General features: G+C 38.4%; 1 protein-coding gene across 1 annotated transcript in view; it reads left to right on the top strand.

Annotated features, from left to right (window-relative positions):
- LOC139731635 (uncharacterized) overlaps positions 1–18,195 on the top strand; it is a 72,017-nt gene extending 53,822 nt beyond the window's left edge. Inside the window, exons 50-65 of the mRNA XM_071642526.1 lie at positions 78–192; positions 798–985; positions 1,659–1,847; positions 2,695–2,898; positions 3,391–3,696; positions 4,287–4,475; positions 5,661–5,864; positions 6,652–6,957; positions 7,324–7,489; positions 8,487–8,668; positions 10,073–10,137; positions 11,054–11,166; positions 12,081–12,386; positions 13,087–13,133; positions 15,448–15,481; positions 17,982–18,195. Coding sequence (XP_071498627.1) covers positions 78–192; positions 798–985; positions 1,659–1,847; positions 2,695–2,898; positions 3,391–3,696; positions 4,287–4,475; positions 5,661–5,864; positions 6,652–6,957; positions 7,324–7,489; positions 8,487–8,668; positions 10,073–10,137; positions 11,054–11,166; positions 12,081–12,386; positions 13,087–13,133; positions 15,448–15,481; positions 17,982–18,195 — 2,828 coding nt within the window. The remainder of the gene's footprint in view (positions 1–77; positions 193–797; positions 986–1,658; positions 1,848–2,694; positions 2,899–3,390; positions 3,697–4,286; positions 4,476–5,660; positions 5,865–6,651; positions 6,958–7,323; positions 7,490–8,486; positions 8,669–10,072; positions 10,138–11,053; positions 11,167–12,080; positions 12,387–13,086; positions 13,134–15,447; positions 15,482–17,981) is intronic.
- Positions 18,196–18,850: the final 655 nt, after the last annotated feature.

Genomic DNA, 18,850 nt, shown 5'->3' with positions numbered 1-18,850 from the left:
GTCGATGTGCTGTGTATTATCGTAGTGCCTACTTTCAGAATTATGTTAACGATTTTCTGTCAATGCTTGGCTCACAGATTTCACGCCGGAAGACATATACCCATCCCTGTTCATTGGAACGGCTACCAGCCCAACGTCCATACTGTTGGCATGGAGACCATCGGACTACAATTGTGACGTCAGCGGTTACAGGTAGATGAAAGTCATCGAGTTTATGCGTGATTGACCGGGGAAAAAGACATGATTAAGAAAATAAATATTAGTATGAAACCCTTTACTTCTTAATTACATTGCTTATGATGATTGTAACTATGAATTGATAATGATATTCAGATATCATATGAGTATAAATATGTTTTGATATTGTGCTAAGATCTTTCATGTGGTAACTATGTCTTATTGCCGATGTTTTGGTAGAAAGTGTACCACGTAATTGATTTTAAGAAGATGAAAAGTTAGGATGGATACCATCTGTCCGTTTACATTCGTTCAATCATGTATAATTTCATTCCATTATTTTCACAGTTTTTTTTTTTCAGTGCCAAGATAATTGCAATGCTCCTCACATGCATGGTTTGCTAAAGGCATTATAGATCATAAATGGTTTGTGATTGATGCTTATTGCAATTCGCAGTAGAGGGGACCTACAGATTTCGAACCCGTAGTTAATAATTTATTGTTTGCAGACAATCCTTGCTTCCACAAGGCGACATGGTCACACAAAATTAATCATAACAGTAGGCCTATGTGAACTGTTTCATGTTTTCGATTTTTTTTTTCGTGGTCGTCTTCGTTAGCATCACGTATAACGACGACGGTCTCAAGATTATCGACGTCCCGGGAGGCGAAACCAACCGGCAGCTGATCACGGGCCTTCAGCCCGACACGCAGTACCAGTTCACCCTGCGGACGCTCACTCTGTCGGCACCCAGCAACGTCACCAGACCTGTCTTGACCGCCACTGTCACCACGCAACCTCCTGAAAGTAAGGAGCATAAAAATTAAGATGGGGGAGGGCTTTGGTTAAAAAAAAAAGAATAATGTTAAGACTGGGTGGACGTGGGAATTCATGTATGTCGACGGAATCAAAACATATCGATGACCGTAGTTGTTGTCGTTGTTGTGCTGCTGCTGCTGCTGCTGTGTTGTTGATGTTGCTGTTGTTGTTGCTGATGTTGTTGATGATGTTGTTGATGATGTTGTTGTTGTTGTTGTTGCTGCTGCTGCTACTGTTGCTGTACCACAAGGGCTTTCCTACCCAGGCTTTTTTAAAACGATAATTCCAGCCGCAGTGGTTCCATTTGGCGCAATAACTAAAAACAACAACAACAACAACAACAACTTCCGTCCGTCAACATTTTTTTTTTGCTTTCCTATTTTTAGACTGCGTATCTTACCGTTTGTAGTCAACTAAGATTCAGTTACCATAAGATCCTACTACTTCTGCTACTTTTACAACTACTACAACTACTACTTCTATTACTTCTGCTGCTGCTGCTGCTGCTACTACTACTACTACTACCACCACCACCACTACTACCACTAGTAGTAATTCAGCATCAGAGTCTTATATTATCTTCTTTTATCCATTATGGTCGAAGAAAAAAGAAAGGTGAAGGAGAAATAAATACTAACATAACCATTACTCTCTGTTGTAGATCCGTGTGAAGATGGTTGGTTTGTCGGCTTCGACGATCACTGCTACAAGGTCGGCTACACGCTGGAGACTTGGGATATGGCTCGCAACGACTGCATGTCGGTCTCGAATGGCGACCTAGTCATCATCGAAACGGAGGAAGAAAACGACTACATCCTCAATGCGACCGGGGGCAATGACTTCTGGATAGGTAGGTCATCTTGTTTTACTTATTTCCTTATACAATACAACCCCGGTTACAATCCCTTCCCTTCATTCTATAACATTTGCATTGCGTGTAGGCTTAGCTAATCATCATATCAAATTGACAGTTGTATTATGTCAATTTTCGTGATCAATCTTCTTTTTAAGCATAATGTTTCTTTTTTCAGCATCATTTAAAGTTAGATACAATCGTATGTTATAACTCCTGATTAACTCTGTGTTATTTTTTTTTTGCTGAAAAAGAAGAATAATTTGAAAATAAATAAAGTGAATTGAATTGAATTGAATGAAATAATTTCGATCTCACCCTTTGTATAAATTGTGAACGTTGGAGCGTATTTCCATTATTATCTTAGTGACTAATTGAGGTAGCATCATTTACGAAATTGTTATTCTGCCACCGCGATAACTGTAAAGTCTGTAATGTAATTATCACGTAAGCGTTGTGTATATTACACTATTCTATTATCCTTTATATGAAAATGAAATTATTCCAATTGAATTGAATGTATAAAATGTGTCGATTTTTCCAAATTTTTGTCAAATTGCTCTTCATCGACGTATAGAAGCACCAATTATTCACTCTTTTTTTGGTAGCTTTGATAAAGAAAAAAAAATCGAAGGCCTACATACTCGGGTTGGACTCGAACCAACGAACTCATGATGATTAGAAAAAAGTCGTACGTACTCGATTCTTGATCTCGATACAAGAATATCATTTGATGTTACCGTCGTTCTATTACTCTTTCCATGTAATGCATTTGTTTCATTTTGTCTGTATTCATTTATTAATTTTTGTTGTTATTATTGTTGTGGAACATTTCCAACGTAAGGACTGTACGACAAGGCTAGAGAAGGAACATGGAGCTGGGTGGACTGCGTCGCCGACACGACGTTCGTGGAGACGAACTGGGCCGCTGGCCAGCCCAACGACTTGAACGGCAAACAGGACTGCGGTCAGGTTGTCAACTCAGGCATGTTCAACGACTGGGAGTGTGCTCGCACCATGATGTACATCTGCGAGGTCTGGGAAAAGGGTAAGTAAATGCTACTAGTTCCTATTTAATTTTTTTCATCCTCCTATCGTAATCATTTGACGCGCATTGCATTAAAAAAAAATCGTCATTAGATTACAATTACAAATATACAGACATTCCAAGGTTACGAAATTCGATATTAATTGGTATCCCTCTTCATGTTCCTGAAAAGAAGGATCGTAGTGGATAAGGTATCTTTATTTTACCTATGAACATAAGTCGTTGGGTTATTCATTTTACGTAACCACTAAGAAAAACACTTAGTCACTTAAGTGTTTTAGAACAAGTTAAAGTGACTTGAGGACTTGAATCACGGGCCCTACGGTTGAGAATCATTCCACTTAGCCACAGCGGCTCATCAAGGGGGAGGCAGCTGGTCACAAGTGCCATGGTAAGGCTCGAACCATTGACTCTCATTCATTAAGACCATTATACCTTCCATTCAGCGCAATGATAACCGAATCACATTCATTGTTCTGGTGAATCTTTCAGGCTACAATCCAAGACAGGCCAACCCACAACTGTTCCGTGGTACAGCCGACGACCCGAACACGGTGACCCTCACCTGGCAACCGTCCGCGCGTTACAGTTGTGACGTCGTCGCCTACCGTGTCACCTTCCAGGATCAGCGCCTCGACGAGCCGACCGTCATTGACGTAGAGGGCGCCGATTCGTCAACGTTGACCATCGGCGAATTGGAAGACGGGACCATGTACAATTTCTCCCTTTCAGCGGTCCTGTCGTCAGGTCCCGTGCAGAGTGCCCAGACAACTACTGTCACTACCCCGCCTTTGGAAGGTAAGAGAGGGAGAGCATGGGGAAAGTAATACATAAACATTGCTACATAGAAAGAAATAGATAGACAGGAAGATAGATAATTATATGGATATGTTGATGGAAATAGAAAGACAGCTTGGTACATACAAATATAGGAGGATAGATAGAGATAGATAAATAGATAGATAGGTAGAGAGATAGACAGTTACGAAAATACAATGATGGAGATTGAAAGATAGCTGGATATATAAAAAGAGATACATACACGCCTAGCTAAAATAGATGAAAAGATAAACAGATAGATGAATAGATAGACGGATAGATAGATAGATCGATAGATGAATAGATAGACAATTACATGAATACAATGATGGAGATAGAAAGATAGCTGGATACATAAAAGGATAGATGGATAGATAGCCAAATAGATGAAAAGATAGGTAGATAAATAGATAAGTAGATAGGTAGATGAATAGATAAATAAATAGATGAATAGATAGATAACTACATAAATAAATAGACGAATGAATAGATAGATCAATCAATCGATCAATCAATCAGCAATCTCCTTAGCATCGTCGACCTAAGTGTATCTAATTCTTTTCGAACAGAGCTGTGTGAGCCTGGTTGGGCGCCTGGCTACAACTACGGCTGCTACAAGGTGGTCACGGAGAGTCGCTCTTGGGACGACGCCCGCGCCGACTGCCAGGCGATCACCGATGGTGACCTGGTTGTCATGGAGACTGAGGAAGAGTACAACTACATCCTGAGCAACGTTGTACAGGGCGATTACTGGATAGGTATATTAAGTTCTCTGGATGAATCAACAAAAGGAAGGATATCATAAATTGCTACGTGACCCACTATGATCTGAGCAATATTTAGCGATCCTGAGGATTACTTATAGTTTGCCTTAATCTACCGATATGAATTATATTTTTGTACAAGTTGATGGAAGTCTGAGAGGGTCTAGAGCAATTACCCCCTGGGCAATTACCCCGCACCCTTCCCCTGGCCCTAATCCTAATCCTAATCCTGAACCTATTCCTATCCCTAACTCAAACTCCTAACCCTAACCCTAACCCTAACCCTAACCCTAATCGTTACTCTAAGCTTACCACTAACCAGTATTTAGCCGGGGGGTAATTTCCCTCTGGGGGTAATTGCCCTGATACGGTCTGAGAAAATGCGCAATCACCACAATTAAAGGACATAAAATACACTTCTGCATGATTACAAAAGCAAAAATCAATGACGTAAATTTAAATAATTGCCCTGATTTTCATCAAAGAGAAAACGTAAAGAAGTTTGAACATCCATTATAGTCGTTTAAAAGTCAGTATAAACGCGAACGCTTTAGAATAGCCGATGTATTTAGTTTTCCAAAAGAGGAAGGATGCATATATTTTGGCTATTAAAGTCACCTAAATGCTGCATCGTATTTCCTTTCAACATCACGCTTAGTTCACAATGTCTCAGGCCTACAGCCAATTGTTTGGATGCATTCAAAGCCTTTCAGTAGACTAGAGCTCACCGGAAAACAAAAAGGCTACTTGTACAAGCTTGTAACTTGGCGAGAGAAGCGTGACTCGATTAGATCGATTAATGCATTCGCTTCCATTCGGCGGGGTACATGCGAAAACCACGACTAAAGCAGCCTGCCACAATACAATAAATTGCTATCAAAGCGTACGCTCCTCGGTAACGTTCGAGTCTAGTTGAGATTCTTCGGGTGTGTGCATACTTATAAAAAGATCAGTGATAAAGCTCTACACAATTCGTTAAGGGGGACTCTTGAATATATCCGAATAGGACCAACCTTACCATAACACGAATCCCTACGCTGCCGTGCCTTTAACTCGTCACATTTGGGAGCCGACTATGACGTAGGCTACATACAAACGCACGACATGTCATGATATCAGTATCACGGCCGGCAAGAGGCTAATGATTGATAAGATCACACTTTATTAATGTCATCACAGGATTGTACGACAAGGGAACGGAGGACAGCTTCCGCTGGGTGGATTGCCAGAACCCCGCAATTTGGGTCAGGAATTACTGGGCCGTGGGCCAGCCCAACGATCTGCAGGGGACCCAGGACTGCGTCTCCATGAGCAACGCCGGCACCTGGTACGACTGGGAGTGCTCCCGCGAGAGCCAGTACATCTGTGAAGTCACACCAAAGGGTGAGTTAACCCTGCCACTGCCGAGAGGGCGAACTGGTTTGTGCGTAATGTGAGTTGTCTGTTGAAGTGACTGTCCTTCCAAGGGAATAGCTGGCATCCATTATAAGTTCACTTTTCGAAGGGTGTGACTAAAGCTTGGACGGGTTTCACCAGCATGGTGAGTGAGGCAGGTCACATTATCCTGCTTTCTTAATCATGAAACCCAAGAAGCCTACCATTTTGCAGCATGGTGTACGACTTGGATGGGAATTGACAAGCTTAATATCATGGAGATAACCACCTCCCTGTTGCCTTGAAGTGTAGCGTTTTATGTGGATATGATAGAAGCGCGTGTATAGGTGTCTACCACATCCCTGAAAGGGCTCACCTCGCTGGGGAGTCTACTTGGAGGGTATCCATGAAGAAAAATAACCCAGTCAGATATTTGTTATGGATACCCCTGAGCCTAGTGTGTTTCCATTATGCAAAAGTCACAATTGAACTCCACTGCGGAAAGGTAGTGAAACTGAATTTTCCTTGTCTGTAGCATAGCATTGTCAACACCTTGGCACTGTTTCATAAGACTACTTACAGTAGATCACACGTTAGGCATTATTATTGAAGTTGCTAAGGCAGCTGCAGCTACAGTCAGATGGAAGTATATTAAATTTGAATCATAACCACAGTGGCATAAATTATGGCAACTTACAATTAATGCAAAGCTTTTTTTTATAAAACAAGCGCTGTCGCACAGTGACGACTCTGTTTGATTTGTTCCCGCCCGTGCACGTACACGTTTCATCTCCAGACTGGGAGCGTCTCGACCAAAACCCAACTCTCCTGCGCGGCGACGCGGTCGACCCGCATACCGTCGAGCTCCAGTGGCGACCATCGGACGCCAACTGCGAGGTCATCGGCTACCGGATCTACGTCACCATCGCCGAGGCAGAGGAAGGCGAGGGTGACAGCTTCGACGTCGAAGGTGGCGAGACCGACTCTGCCATCGTCAAGAACCTGGAATCCAACACCGTTTACGTGTTCAACATCGCGGCCGTCACCTCTGCGGAAGAGCTGCCGACTGCCAGCGGCTCGGCGCGCATCGACACACCGGCCAGTGAGTATTAATACTCATTTTCATTTTCAATTACACTGTAATATCTACAGAGTTTGAAATGAAAAAAATGATAGAGATACATATTGTGCAGCATTTAATTAGACAAGGAAAATATCGTGTCTTTTAGATCATTTAACCCATATGTTCGCAAATGACAGATGTTGTAAATGTATCAAAAAAAGAAAAGATAGAACGAACAGTCTCTCTTCACTCACAGTTTCTGCTTGTCAATAGACTGTATGTATGAGTATGCAGATCCTGTATGCATCTGTGAGTTGTGATATCAACGAAAATAAACACAAAGGAAACAAACCAAAAACGGAACCAAAACAAAGCAAAAAATCAAAAATAATATTCTACCGATAGGCGGAGAGTGTGGCAACACGGAATTCCTCCAGGAGTCCGGTTTCATCATCTCCCCCAACTACCCCGATCCGTACTCCAACAACCAGGACTGCCTCTACACCATCACCCTGCCGGAGACATCCCAGATGGTGAAGCTCACTGTGGAGACGATGGACCTGGAAGAGAGGTCGGTGGTATCTTCTTGCTCCTCTTTTTACTTTTCTGGCCACCGTTTCGTGAAAGTTGTCAGCCCTGACAAGTTGTCAGTCTCTGACAATCACCAAAGTTACAGATAGTGACCATAGCTTCTCAGCCAGTCAAAACCAAGGGTTGAACAGAAATTGTTAAAGACTGACAACTTGTCAGACATGACAACTTTCATGAAACGGTGCTCAGATTGACAATTGATCGTGTTAGCAGCATCCCTTTGCACCTCTTTTCCCTTTCTGATTTATCGTCTCTTTCCTACTTTCTTCTTTTTCTGCCTTTATTCTTATCTTCCATTGGTTTCAGATGTGCATGAAGCCTTACCTGCCATTATCTAGCATGAAAATTTGTGATCTTTCAGAGAGAAACACGACTGTACGTGAAATAAGACGTATAAGTATGGCTCTTATGTTTTTTTACAGTGATCAATTATTGGGTTGGTACCAAGAGAAGAATAAAGGTAGCCATTTGTATTCTCCAACTCTCTTCTGTATGCTTGTCTGCCTGCTTGTATATAGCATGTATTTTTGTTTGTTGTGTATTGTTGTTGATTGTATGAATGTATGTTTATAGGTATATAATTATGTCTTGAAATCTCTTTTCGTAATAGCAATGGATATCAAGATATTATCACAGTGTATTTTCTTTGATATTAACGGCAGTCATTTTTTTATGTTGTGTTCAACAGGATATTGAATGATTTTTTTTCAAAGATATTTAAACCATCTTATACATTTGAAAGAGTTTAGGCTCGTCTTACCGAGTGCGAAATCAGTACATCATTTCTTTATTTTTCTATTTCCTTGTTCGGTCATGAAAAGCATTATACTATACAATATTATGTGTTCGTGTGCTTTATTGTATAAGACAAGTAGTAGGATTCATACTAGTAAAAGTTAATTGCTCAGAAGTAAAAGACGTTTATACCTTGCCAAAGCAACATTTTTAAAATCGCCAAACAATTTTCAAAATTTCAGCCAAGACTTCTTGGTCGTTGGGTCTGGTCCGAACCCTGACGAGAACGTACTCGCCTGGTTGACCGGGTCGGAGGTTCCCGCCGAGCCGCTGATGTCCACGTCGAACCAGATGTGGCTGAGGTTCTTCTCTGACGAGTCGGAGACTGCCTCGGGCTTCTCGCTGTCCTACGAAGCCATTGAAGGTAGGGGCTTAGTGTCTCTTTTCAGGAGATCTGAAGTTTGAAATTGGTCACAGTTATGAGTAGATTTTACAATAGATCAGCATGAAAAGGTCAAAGAGAGTGTGAACGATGAAGGGAGAGAAGGGGAGATAGAGATAGAAAAAGCAATTTTGAATAGCTAATAAAAGATACACCCTGTAAGTACAACAAGTCATCAGACAGGGTAAGAATGAGAGGGGAAAAAAAGTGAGAGAGAAAGAGAAGAGGAATCGATTCGACTAATTCATCTTTACCCTTAGGCACTCTCAAACATTGAGTCTCTATTCACATCAACGTCATCATCTGTGTGCATTGCTTCTGTGAAGATAGGCAGGCGAAAGTGATTTTGCTCACTTTGTTGTTTCATATCTATGATGTTGTATTATATCATATTTCGTGTCATATTACACACTCATAATATGTTATAAATATATATATGTATGTATATATATATGTATATATATATATATTTATATATATATGTATATACATATGTGTATTATATATATTTATATATATGTATATATATATATATATATATATATATATATATATATATATATATATGAAGAGTTTGTTTGCAAAAACAGATAAGTCCATATTTGCCAAAAGGAGATATTTGCGATTAAAGGTCAAGAAAAATAAAGAGAATAATAAGAACATTTTTGCTTCTTTTGACCATAACTTCAAAAACAATGTCTTTATATGTAGTGACCAATATATCATTTAAAAGGTATTATTTTGCACTTTATGACAGAGATCGTACTTCAAAATCTTCAAAATGGGCTTATCGGTTTTTGCAAACAAAACCTTCATAAATATATAATACAGTCAAACCTGTCTATAGTGACCGCTAAACAATATTCCTCCGAGGGAATGACCCTGTCTATATAGGGGCCACCTGACAACCACTTTTTTCTCGTATCCCTTAGGTGGCCGCTATAGACAGGTTTGACTGTACACATAGTTTATATTACTATGTTGAATATATGATATACAGGACATTTCCAATCATAATTTCAAGAATATTATTTGCTATGCCACATTTAGTGAGATATCACTGGAAAGGTTTTGTTTTGCTCTATCTGATGACGATGCTGAAGAATCGCGCTTAGCCCAATTTGCAATGAAACTCATGACATATATCATTTCATTTCAATTTACTTTCATAATTCTCAATGAAAATGAATAACACGGAATAAAATGAAATGACACATGATTTCCAGCTTCGATGTATAATAAAATATTATTAACATATAACCCAACGGTCAATATACCAACGCTAAAATTCTAGTAAAAATGCTGGAGAAATATATGTGTGTGTGTTTTTCTCTCATTTTGTCCATGTTTTTTCCCCCTTTTGCCCCCATTGGCGTCACCATACAGTTAACAATGAGGGCGAGCTGATTGGCGCTGTTACGATCATCCTGTATGATACCACAGTAGAAACGGTGAGTGTGATGAGGTAATGCTTTACTCGTATGTGTATCATTTCCTACGCATGCGCTGTAGCCTTATGATATTGTCATTCATTACTTGAAGGTATACCCTTTTCTAGCGCATCTGCTACCACCTGTCATATCACCTGAACTGTGCGTGGACGTATGCTAAAACGTTTCGGTTTTGTCTTCTGCGAATTACAGTACTAAGCATGGATTGTTTCTCGGGAAATTTCTATTCATTTGCAGCCAGTATCTGGTCAACTTATCTCGTATTTAGATTTTTTTTTTCTTTTGGCATGATACATGATATTATATAGTTCGTTTATTTCTTTTTTTTATTTCAGTTAGATTTGTTCTATGAATTATATAGTTAGTCTGTTAGATACTGTATTCAAGTGCAGTATGTCATGAAAAAGAATAGTCGAATACTCAACACACACATGTATATTATGGAGAAAAAGTCCAAGGATGTTTCCTTAATAGTGGATGAGCTCTATGTACAGTTAGTAAATAAACGCCAAATATTGCAAAGTTTGGGGACTTTGTGTTTTTGACAGCAATTAGATATTGTTACGCTCTTTAAATTTTAACGATGGTAATGATAATTTTCTTTTCAAAAGTGAAAATTGATGGTGATGGTGATGATGATGATGATGATGATAATAGATTATGATGATAATGATAATGATAATGATAGTGAGGAGGAGGAGGAGGAGGAGGATGTTGAAGATGATGATGCTTATGTTTGTGGTGATGATGATGATGATGGTGGTGTTGAAGATGATGATGATGTTAATGCTGGTGAGGATGATGATGATGATGATAAGAAGCAGGAGGAGGAGAAGGGTTAGATTTTTACTTGAAAAATGTCAGAGATTGATGCCATGTTTTGTCTTTTGATTTTTTGTATTGCGTTCTGTCACAGCTGACAATAGATGATTATCTGCGGTTCACCCAGAGCGTCGCTACCCAGCTGAACGTGTTCTGTGCACTCAGCGAGGAGAATTGTCTCGCAAATATGGGCAGCACAGAGTTTTCGTAAGTGACAGCGCCCTCAATGCCTTGAAAAAGCCCAGTTGTGACGTAAAGGTCACACACCTGTGAATAAAATTATCCTTTCTGAACAGATTTTCTTTCATTATACAATATTAAGACGATAGCATTCATCACAGTTTCATGAATTAGTATTGATTTCTTGCAGAGATTCAAGGACAACTAAAGAACATTTGAAATGTCTCCTTGTACAGCCAGAATTTCTGCGATGAAAATTTTGTTTAAATGCCCAAATATTCTTTGAGTTGCATCTTGAAAATATTAATTTCATCCATTATCGGTAGTATACAAATAATGCACAGGACAGAGTGGATTGGTGAGAATTGGATGCGCGAGTTTAACTTTGGATCTGTTTAAACCCACGAGCGCAGCATATGTGGGTTTTAGACTGTTCCAAAGTTAAATGAGAGCATCCAATTCTCACTGATCCATGAAACAGGCCTGTGCATCATGTGTTATAAAATGGGCCCGTAAATTCACGAAATACAACCATTTTCCCCATCACGCATCCGGTACACCTACAACACTACACAAGACTTGAGCCATGCGTTCGGAATATACCAGACGCATGGCCGTGAGTTCGAATTTTACCGGACGCATGGCTCAGTGTGGATCAGTAAAAGTCAATGCATGACTATTGACCAATAAGATTGCAGAGATTCTAAAGCCCATTTTATAATCAACAATAATCAGATCATTATTAATGATTCTATCATCTTATTTGTCTGTATGTGCTTGTAACGTGTATATATCTATATTTTTGCACAAATATTGATATCGTAATTATATTAGTGTGTGCGTAAATGGGTATACTATGTACACTTGTATACACGTACTAGTACCCGGTATATTACTTTATATTCACAGCTGCTTTCTTCTCTTATTATTTTTCTCTCAAGGCCATCAAATGTCATGATCACCAGCATCGTCCAGCAGGGCTCCGACGTCGCCGTCACCTTCTGGATCAGCGACCCCAACGACCCGACCGGCACCAGCGCGGCCCTGGACGCCGGCCAGCTGGAGCTCTTCCTCGTCGAATACGAGAGCCAGATCGAGGAAGACAACGGGCCCAGCTTCGACTACTCCGTGCAGGGTCCCGAGACGTCGGCCATCCAGGAGCCCTGGGTCATCGTGGTCGTCACGCTCCTCGCCTTCTGCTTCCTTCTCCTCTGCGTTGTCCTCATCAGAGACTGCCTGAAAAAAGAGTAGGTGTTTATGATATTAATCATTATGAAGAGTTTCATCGCAAAAAGGGTTTAACTTCTTTTTTTACACGATATAATGTAATTCCATCATCAGACGGAGCAAAATGAAACGTTTCCATCGATCGCAAATATCTCAACTTAACAAGAATGGAGTTTTATCAATTCGATTCTATTCAGTTCAAGTCAAATATCTATTTCCAATATCGTAGAAATTCTTTCTAATATTTCATGGACACTTTTGGATCTCGAGAAGTGTTGTATGTGTGTCAATGTATACACTGACGCTTATGAAACACTTTAAAATACGTTAGATTTCATCGCATATTACATATTTCATATTTTATATTTCATATGTTAGATTTGTAAGATTTTATTCCAAACTTGATTTCTCCTTCTCTCTCTCTCTTTCTCTTCCTCTCCCCCCCCCCCCCTCTCTCTCTCTCTCTCTCTCTAATGTGCTATCGCTCTGCATCACTGAAGACAAAGTCCCAGAGTTATAAAACTTCATAAAGGCTAGATGCCTCTGCCAGTTCTCAATGATGACTGCCACTTCTATAATCTGTCACTTCAAATTCAAATTCAAATCTGTGTTGTTTCGTAAATCTGCCATTACATTAGAACCTTAAATTTAGGAATACTGTTCCATTGAAAAAAAAAAAAACACTCAACAATCTTTTCTGTGTTGTCGCATATTTCACAGTTCAAAAAAGTCTGGATCAATGGATACGCTTGAAATGGTGACACACGGTATGTAATTTTAAATCAAACTTCATATATGGAAAAAATGCTAATGATATAAATAGTAATCATAATAATTATAATAATAATGATAATACAAGCAATAATGCTTATAGTAATAATGACAATTCATAGGTTCATTGTCATTATCATTATTGTTATAATTATTATTATTATTATTGTTGTTATTATTATTATTATTATTATCATTATTATTATCATCATCATAACCATTATTATTATTATTATTATTATTATTATTATTATCATTTTCATTATTATCACGTTTGATTTTAAGAATAGATGATATAAAGGGCATAGATAGATAGATAAAACCAGATCTTTTTAAGTTTGATGCTTTCTCTTTTTATTGAAATTTTCCGTAATTATTCTTCGTGTGTGGTAAGGTTGAGGTTGAACTTTTAGAGATACATATTCAAATGATAGTTTCATTTCCAGAACTCTTAAAAGCCACTTGATTGCTAAATGCATAACTGATTAAATAGATTGGCAGCATGTCTAAGAACATTAAATTTATTGGTTTTTCCCGCAAATGAGAAGGGTCTCTCTAATGACTCTGTGCAGATTTAGTAAATTCACCCAGTTTCCTCTAATCTATCTCCAATTTAAGATACAAGCTATGTTCAGGGTTGCTGATCTAATGAGGAGAGGGTGGTGATTTTTGCCGCAAAAGTGTTCCAGGTTCTGATTGTCATTAGTAATGATGATAGTACTAGTATCAATGATAGTAGTAGCAGCAGCAGTAGTAGTAGTAGTAGTAGTAATACAGTACTCTCCGCGTAATCGGGTATCGCTTAAACGGGTACTCCGTTTAATTGGGTAGTAATGTCAAAATCAGTTCCAATGCACATTGAAATTACCTGATAATCGGGTTGCCTCTCCGCATAAATGGGTAAATAATTTTCTTCTAATCTAATTTCTACCCACACTTTATCTCATAATATATAGCACTTTAAGAAATCATGAATGTTAATTTTTCTTCACTGCTAATCGCATTTTCTGCTTGATTTGCAAAGAAGACCAATAATTTCTGGAGTGATTACACATGAAAACACATGAATCAGTACCAACTTGCCACACGTAAACGAACAGTACACATGTAGCTGGCACTCACAATTGCATAGACAGACAGGAGTTTAACACACTTGCGCTTCTCCCTTGCTCCACAACATTCACAATACGAGAAGTTTGCAACGAAAATCAGGCCTTGCACCAGCTCCATAATTTTGCTTTATGCCCTGTCACTGCTCGAAAAGTAACCCGACGTTCTTTGTGACTAGAGTACACGCAAAGTTCATTTCGGAAAACGTCTCCGTATCAGCGAGGAGTCTACAGACAAACGACAAAGTTTTCTGAAGACGAATATGTCCATAAAAAAAAGTGTAAATTATTGCTCGTGACTGAGCAAGTGTAAGGTATGTATAATGTGCCATGCAAGCACGTGTGTTACTGTTAAGCATACAGTGTAGGTATCTGGTGCAGTGTACAATGCATGTACATACACATTGTGTATGTCATTTGCGAATGAGACGTGTTCTTCTTTTAATCGGGTATCCGCTTAATCGGGTAAGAAACGCTCTGCTCGAGCCTACCCGATTATGCGGAGAGTACTGTAATTATGATAATGATAATAATAATATAACAATAATGGGCTGAAACATGGATTAGTTAATGATAAGTGTTTACACGCAACAGTAAACTTAGTGCCAGAGGAATAATATGTGTTTCCTTGTACAGTTGTAGTGGTTATTTTGTGGTGGCTTTTTTTTTTTCCTGTTGCGGTTTTAGTAAATTTGATTTTAATTGCAGTAGTCCGCTCAAACAGAATGACGAAATGTGAAATTTTCGTGTTTTTTATCATTTTTTTTGTGCTTGTCAATTTTGCACTTTCCAAATGTAACATTACGAATATGCAGTAGAAACGTACACCACTGATCACCGTAATCTATGAAAAGGTAATATACGTGTATACCCACTGGTAAGTAAAGAATTGCATTGAAGCGCTTTCATAAAAGATTGCGAAATCTTGCTTCGTATTTGTTTGTGTGTGGGTTTCTTTTTTATATGCTGATATTTTTCATGCCATTTGCGAATGTGGAATGCAAAAGACAACAAATAAAAATATGCAAGTCGTTGAAAAGAAAAATATGTGTGCAAAAGCAACGTTGATACAACCACCTCAAGAGAGAGAAGCGTTCCACTACAAAAAAGGGTCAATTTTGTTATTCTCCATTTTGCTTCCCTTTTCTCATTGCTCCCACACGTGCTGCTCAATTCGGTCAAACCTCACATCAAACAACAGACACTGTGGACGGCAGCAATAACCACAAAGAAAGGTGAGCATCGCGTCCAATCACAAACACCAGTCATGGTCATTAACATGAAGGGTCTGAGTTCATAGAGGTAGTTTAATTCACATGCATGATTCATATCTAGTTCGTAGACTAAATTTTGAACAGAGAACAGGAACTGGGCCCCATTTCATGATAGCAACTCTTGCTGGAATGACAATGGAATTAATTGATTTATTCATTTATTTATTCATTTATTTATTTATCTATCTATCTATCTATCTATCTATTTATTTATTTATCTATTTATGTTTTCTTTCAAAACAGGGTTGTCCCGTATAGAGCCACAAAGGCCTGCTTTACAAGGGAGCCCTGTATCAAGTGCAAAAATTACAAAATAGAATACGGACTTACAAATAATATCGAGTAACATAAACATGCAAAGAAATGGAAAATAAATGATGCTATCGTATCAACTTTTATGAAATGGGACCCTGGTCCCTTGTCCCAGGCATGCGCACGTCATTGTGCGTTCACTGTTGGATGTTTTTTTAACAATCATACGCTAAGTGTCAAGTACAATTACGGTATGATCGAATTCTGCAAAACCCACGGACAAGAGTTAAAATACCTTTGCGAATTTCGGCCACAAGTCTTTTTTCTCATGCGTGTTGCTTAGTGACGGAGGTTGCTATGGATGTGATATTTTGGTATTATCACACCGTATACCCTGGTTCTTGTTGTGTTCATGGCAATTCTGACAAATAGAAAATAATGGAGCGGGTTTTTGTATTATGGAAGGTGGAAACAATAAAGGGGAACTTTAAGAGGACAATGTTGTGCTTAAGTTCTATTCCATTTTTTTTTTTTTTTTTTTGGGGGGGGGGGGGGGGGGGAGAGGAAAGGTACCAATGTGAAGACTTTACCAACGTGTAAGGTAGGGGAGTTTAGCTCAAGCCAGAAAAAAAAAATGATTTGCTGCACTCCACATTTTCAAAGCTGCCTTTGTTTCTTGTCATGTAAGGAAGTTTTTTCTATACCTTGAATGCATTCTTTTTTTTAGGTGTGCCCCTTCTTATAACACCCACTTTCAATATTTTTTTTTTCGTAAATTTCATGGCAATCACTCATGTTTACATATCATTTTCTTCGTGTAACATAAGCCGGAAGCCGAGCGCCATCAGCTAAGTTTCCCTTGTAGTTAAAAACGAACTGCCCAAAACATTTTTTTTTAAGCCTCGGATTTTTCACTTTTGTTTTGAAGCGACACTTCCAGCTTCTTCAAATCATAAATAATATCATCATACTTGCGTGAATACATTTGTGGGTTTTTCGTTTGTTTCTTTGTTTGTTTATTTCCGTTGGCATTCTTGTTGCTGTTTTCGATGTTTCAATCCTGCTTTAAAAATGTAAATCTAACAAAATGACACAAGATTTTGAAATCAAAATGCATGGATTGGTACCTTGCTGTGTGATATCTTGTGCTTGTGCTTTTTTTTTACCACATGAAAACGATCTCTTTGTTTGTGAATGTCTGGCGTTTGTCGCCTTGACAGGTATTCAAGTCTGTTACCTGGTTTTGTTTCTCTTTCTTCCATCCTTCATCTTATCTCCATTTATCTTTCTATCCGCTTTTCGTGGTATCTTGAGTTATGTCTTTCTCTCCCTCTCTTTTTGTATATCTCTCTTCCTTTTGATCTCTAATAATTCTCTTCTTTCTAAAACTTCTCCATGCCTTTGTTATCTTTATAACGTTATTTGTTTTCCTTTAATATCTTATAATTCAATCGTTTTCCATTCTCGTGTTGCTACCATCACATTCGTCTTCTTTTCTTTTATTTCCTTTTTTCATTACCTTCCTCATTCTGCCTGTAAATCTTCCGTTCACAAACCTTCCGATAAACCTTCCACTGCTTCATATATTTGAACGCTCTACCTTTTCTTTCGTTTCTTCTTTGCGGTACTTTCTTCCTTTCCCTTCTCTACATTCCTGCTTAAAAAAAAAATAATGATAATTGCCTATCTCATGCCGCTATTCTTCGCCTTCACTTCGTTGTTACAACACCTGCATCCTATTGCTTTTCTCTCCGTTCTCATCCTCCAACTGCCTCTCCATATCTCCCCATCTATCTATCTATTCATTTATCTATATCTATCTATCTATCTATCTTTCTATCTATCTCTATCTATCTATCTATCTATATCTATCTAACTATCTATCTATCTATTTATCTATCTATATCTATCTATCTATTTATCTATTTATCTATCTATCTATATCTATCTATCTATCTATCTATATCTATCTATCTATTTATCTATATCTATCTATCTATCTATCTATCTGTCTATTCATCTATCTATATCTATCTATCTATCTATCTATCTATCTATCTATCTATCTATATCTATCTATCTATCTATCTATCTATCTCTCTCTCTCTCTATCTATCTATCTATCTATCTATATATCTATCTATCTATCTATCTATTTATCTCTCTCACTTTGCTTCGATGTGTGTATTCCTTCGCAACTATCGTGCAGACGAGAAAGCCAATACAATGAAAATGTGTACTTCCAGTCTTCAGCAACCGCTCTAGAGAATGGGGAAGCGAAGACCAAAGCCACGCCTTCTCCCACGCCATCAACCTCACGGGATGATGTCCCCTCAACCTCCTCCTCAGCTGCAGAGGCCGAGGAATCATCGGATCCCGTTTATGCAGTCTCCAATAAGTCCAAGGTGGAGAAGCAGGATTAGGCCGGCGTTGTTTTTGGAGAGTCAAGAGTATTTGTGACAAAATGTCATTTATTCTTACATAAGATTAACTTGTCAACATTTTGATTTGAGAATGCGTGAGATTACAAAAATACCATGCAGTGTACATGAGATATATACAGTTGAAAAAAAAAAATGTTGAACAAGAATGAAGAAAGTGCTTGATGAATGTATGATTTTCTAGAAAAGATGATGTACCGAACATGCAGGAGGGATTAACGCTGCATTATTACTGACAAAGTAATTGAATTTTCACAGCTGCTGTTAAAGGTAATTTTTGCCATAACACAGATTTAAAAAACATGTGAAAAGAAAAACAGTTACATAAAAAATTCCGGCAGAAAGGTGCATGTTCACGCATGTATTGTGTACTTCCATATCCTTTGTCATATGTTAGTTCAAAATGATTACATGGCCATGGTATACAACATTCAATTAACTGCGTAGTGTTTTTCTTACGCAATTACAAAATAAACAGAAATATTTTGACCAAAAATGTATAAAGGAGAGAAAAACGAAATATCACTGTACAAAAGACAATGTATATTCTCGCATATACAAAAAAGAAATGTCTTAATTTAACTTTTGTTTTTCCACAGACAAATAACAGAAATTGAAAACCAGCAGTGAAACAGAA

This window comes from Diadema antillarum, unplaced genomic scaffold (assembly GCF_040938485.1).
Source record: "Diadema antillarum isolate AM-2024a unplaced genomic scaffold, OU_Dant_1.0 seq00000382_RagTag, whole genome shotgun sequence".
Lineage (NCBI taxonomy): Eukaryota > Metazoa > Echinodermata > Echinoidea > Diadematoida > Diadematidae > Diadema > Diadema antillarum.
Note: the sequence above shows the minus strand (reverse complement) of the source record. Positions and strands in the feature narration are given on the sequence as shown.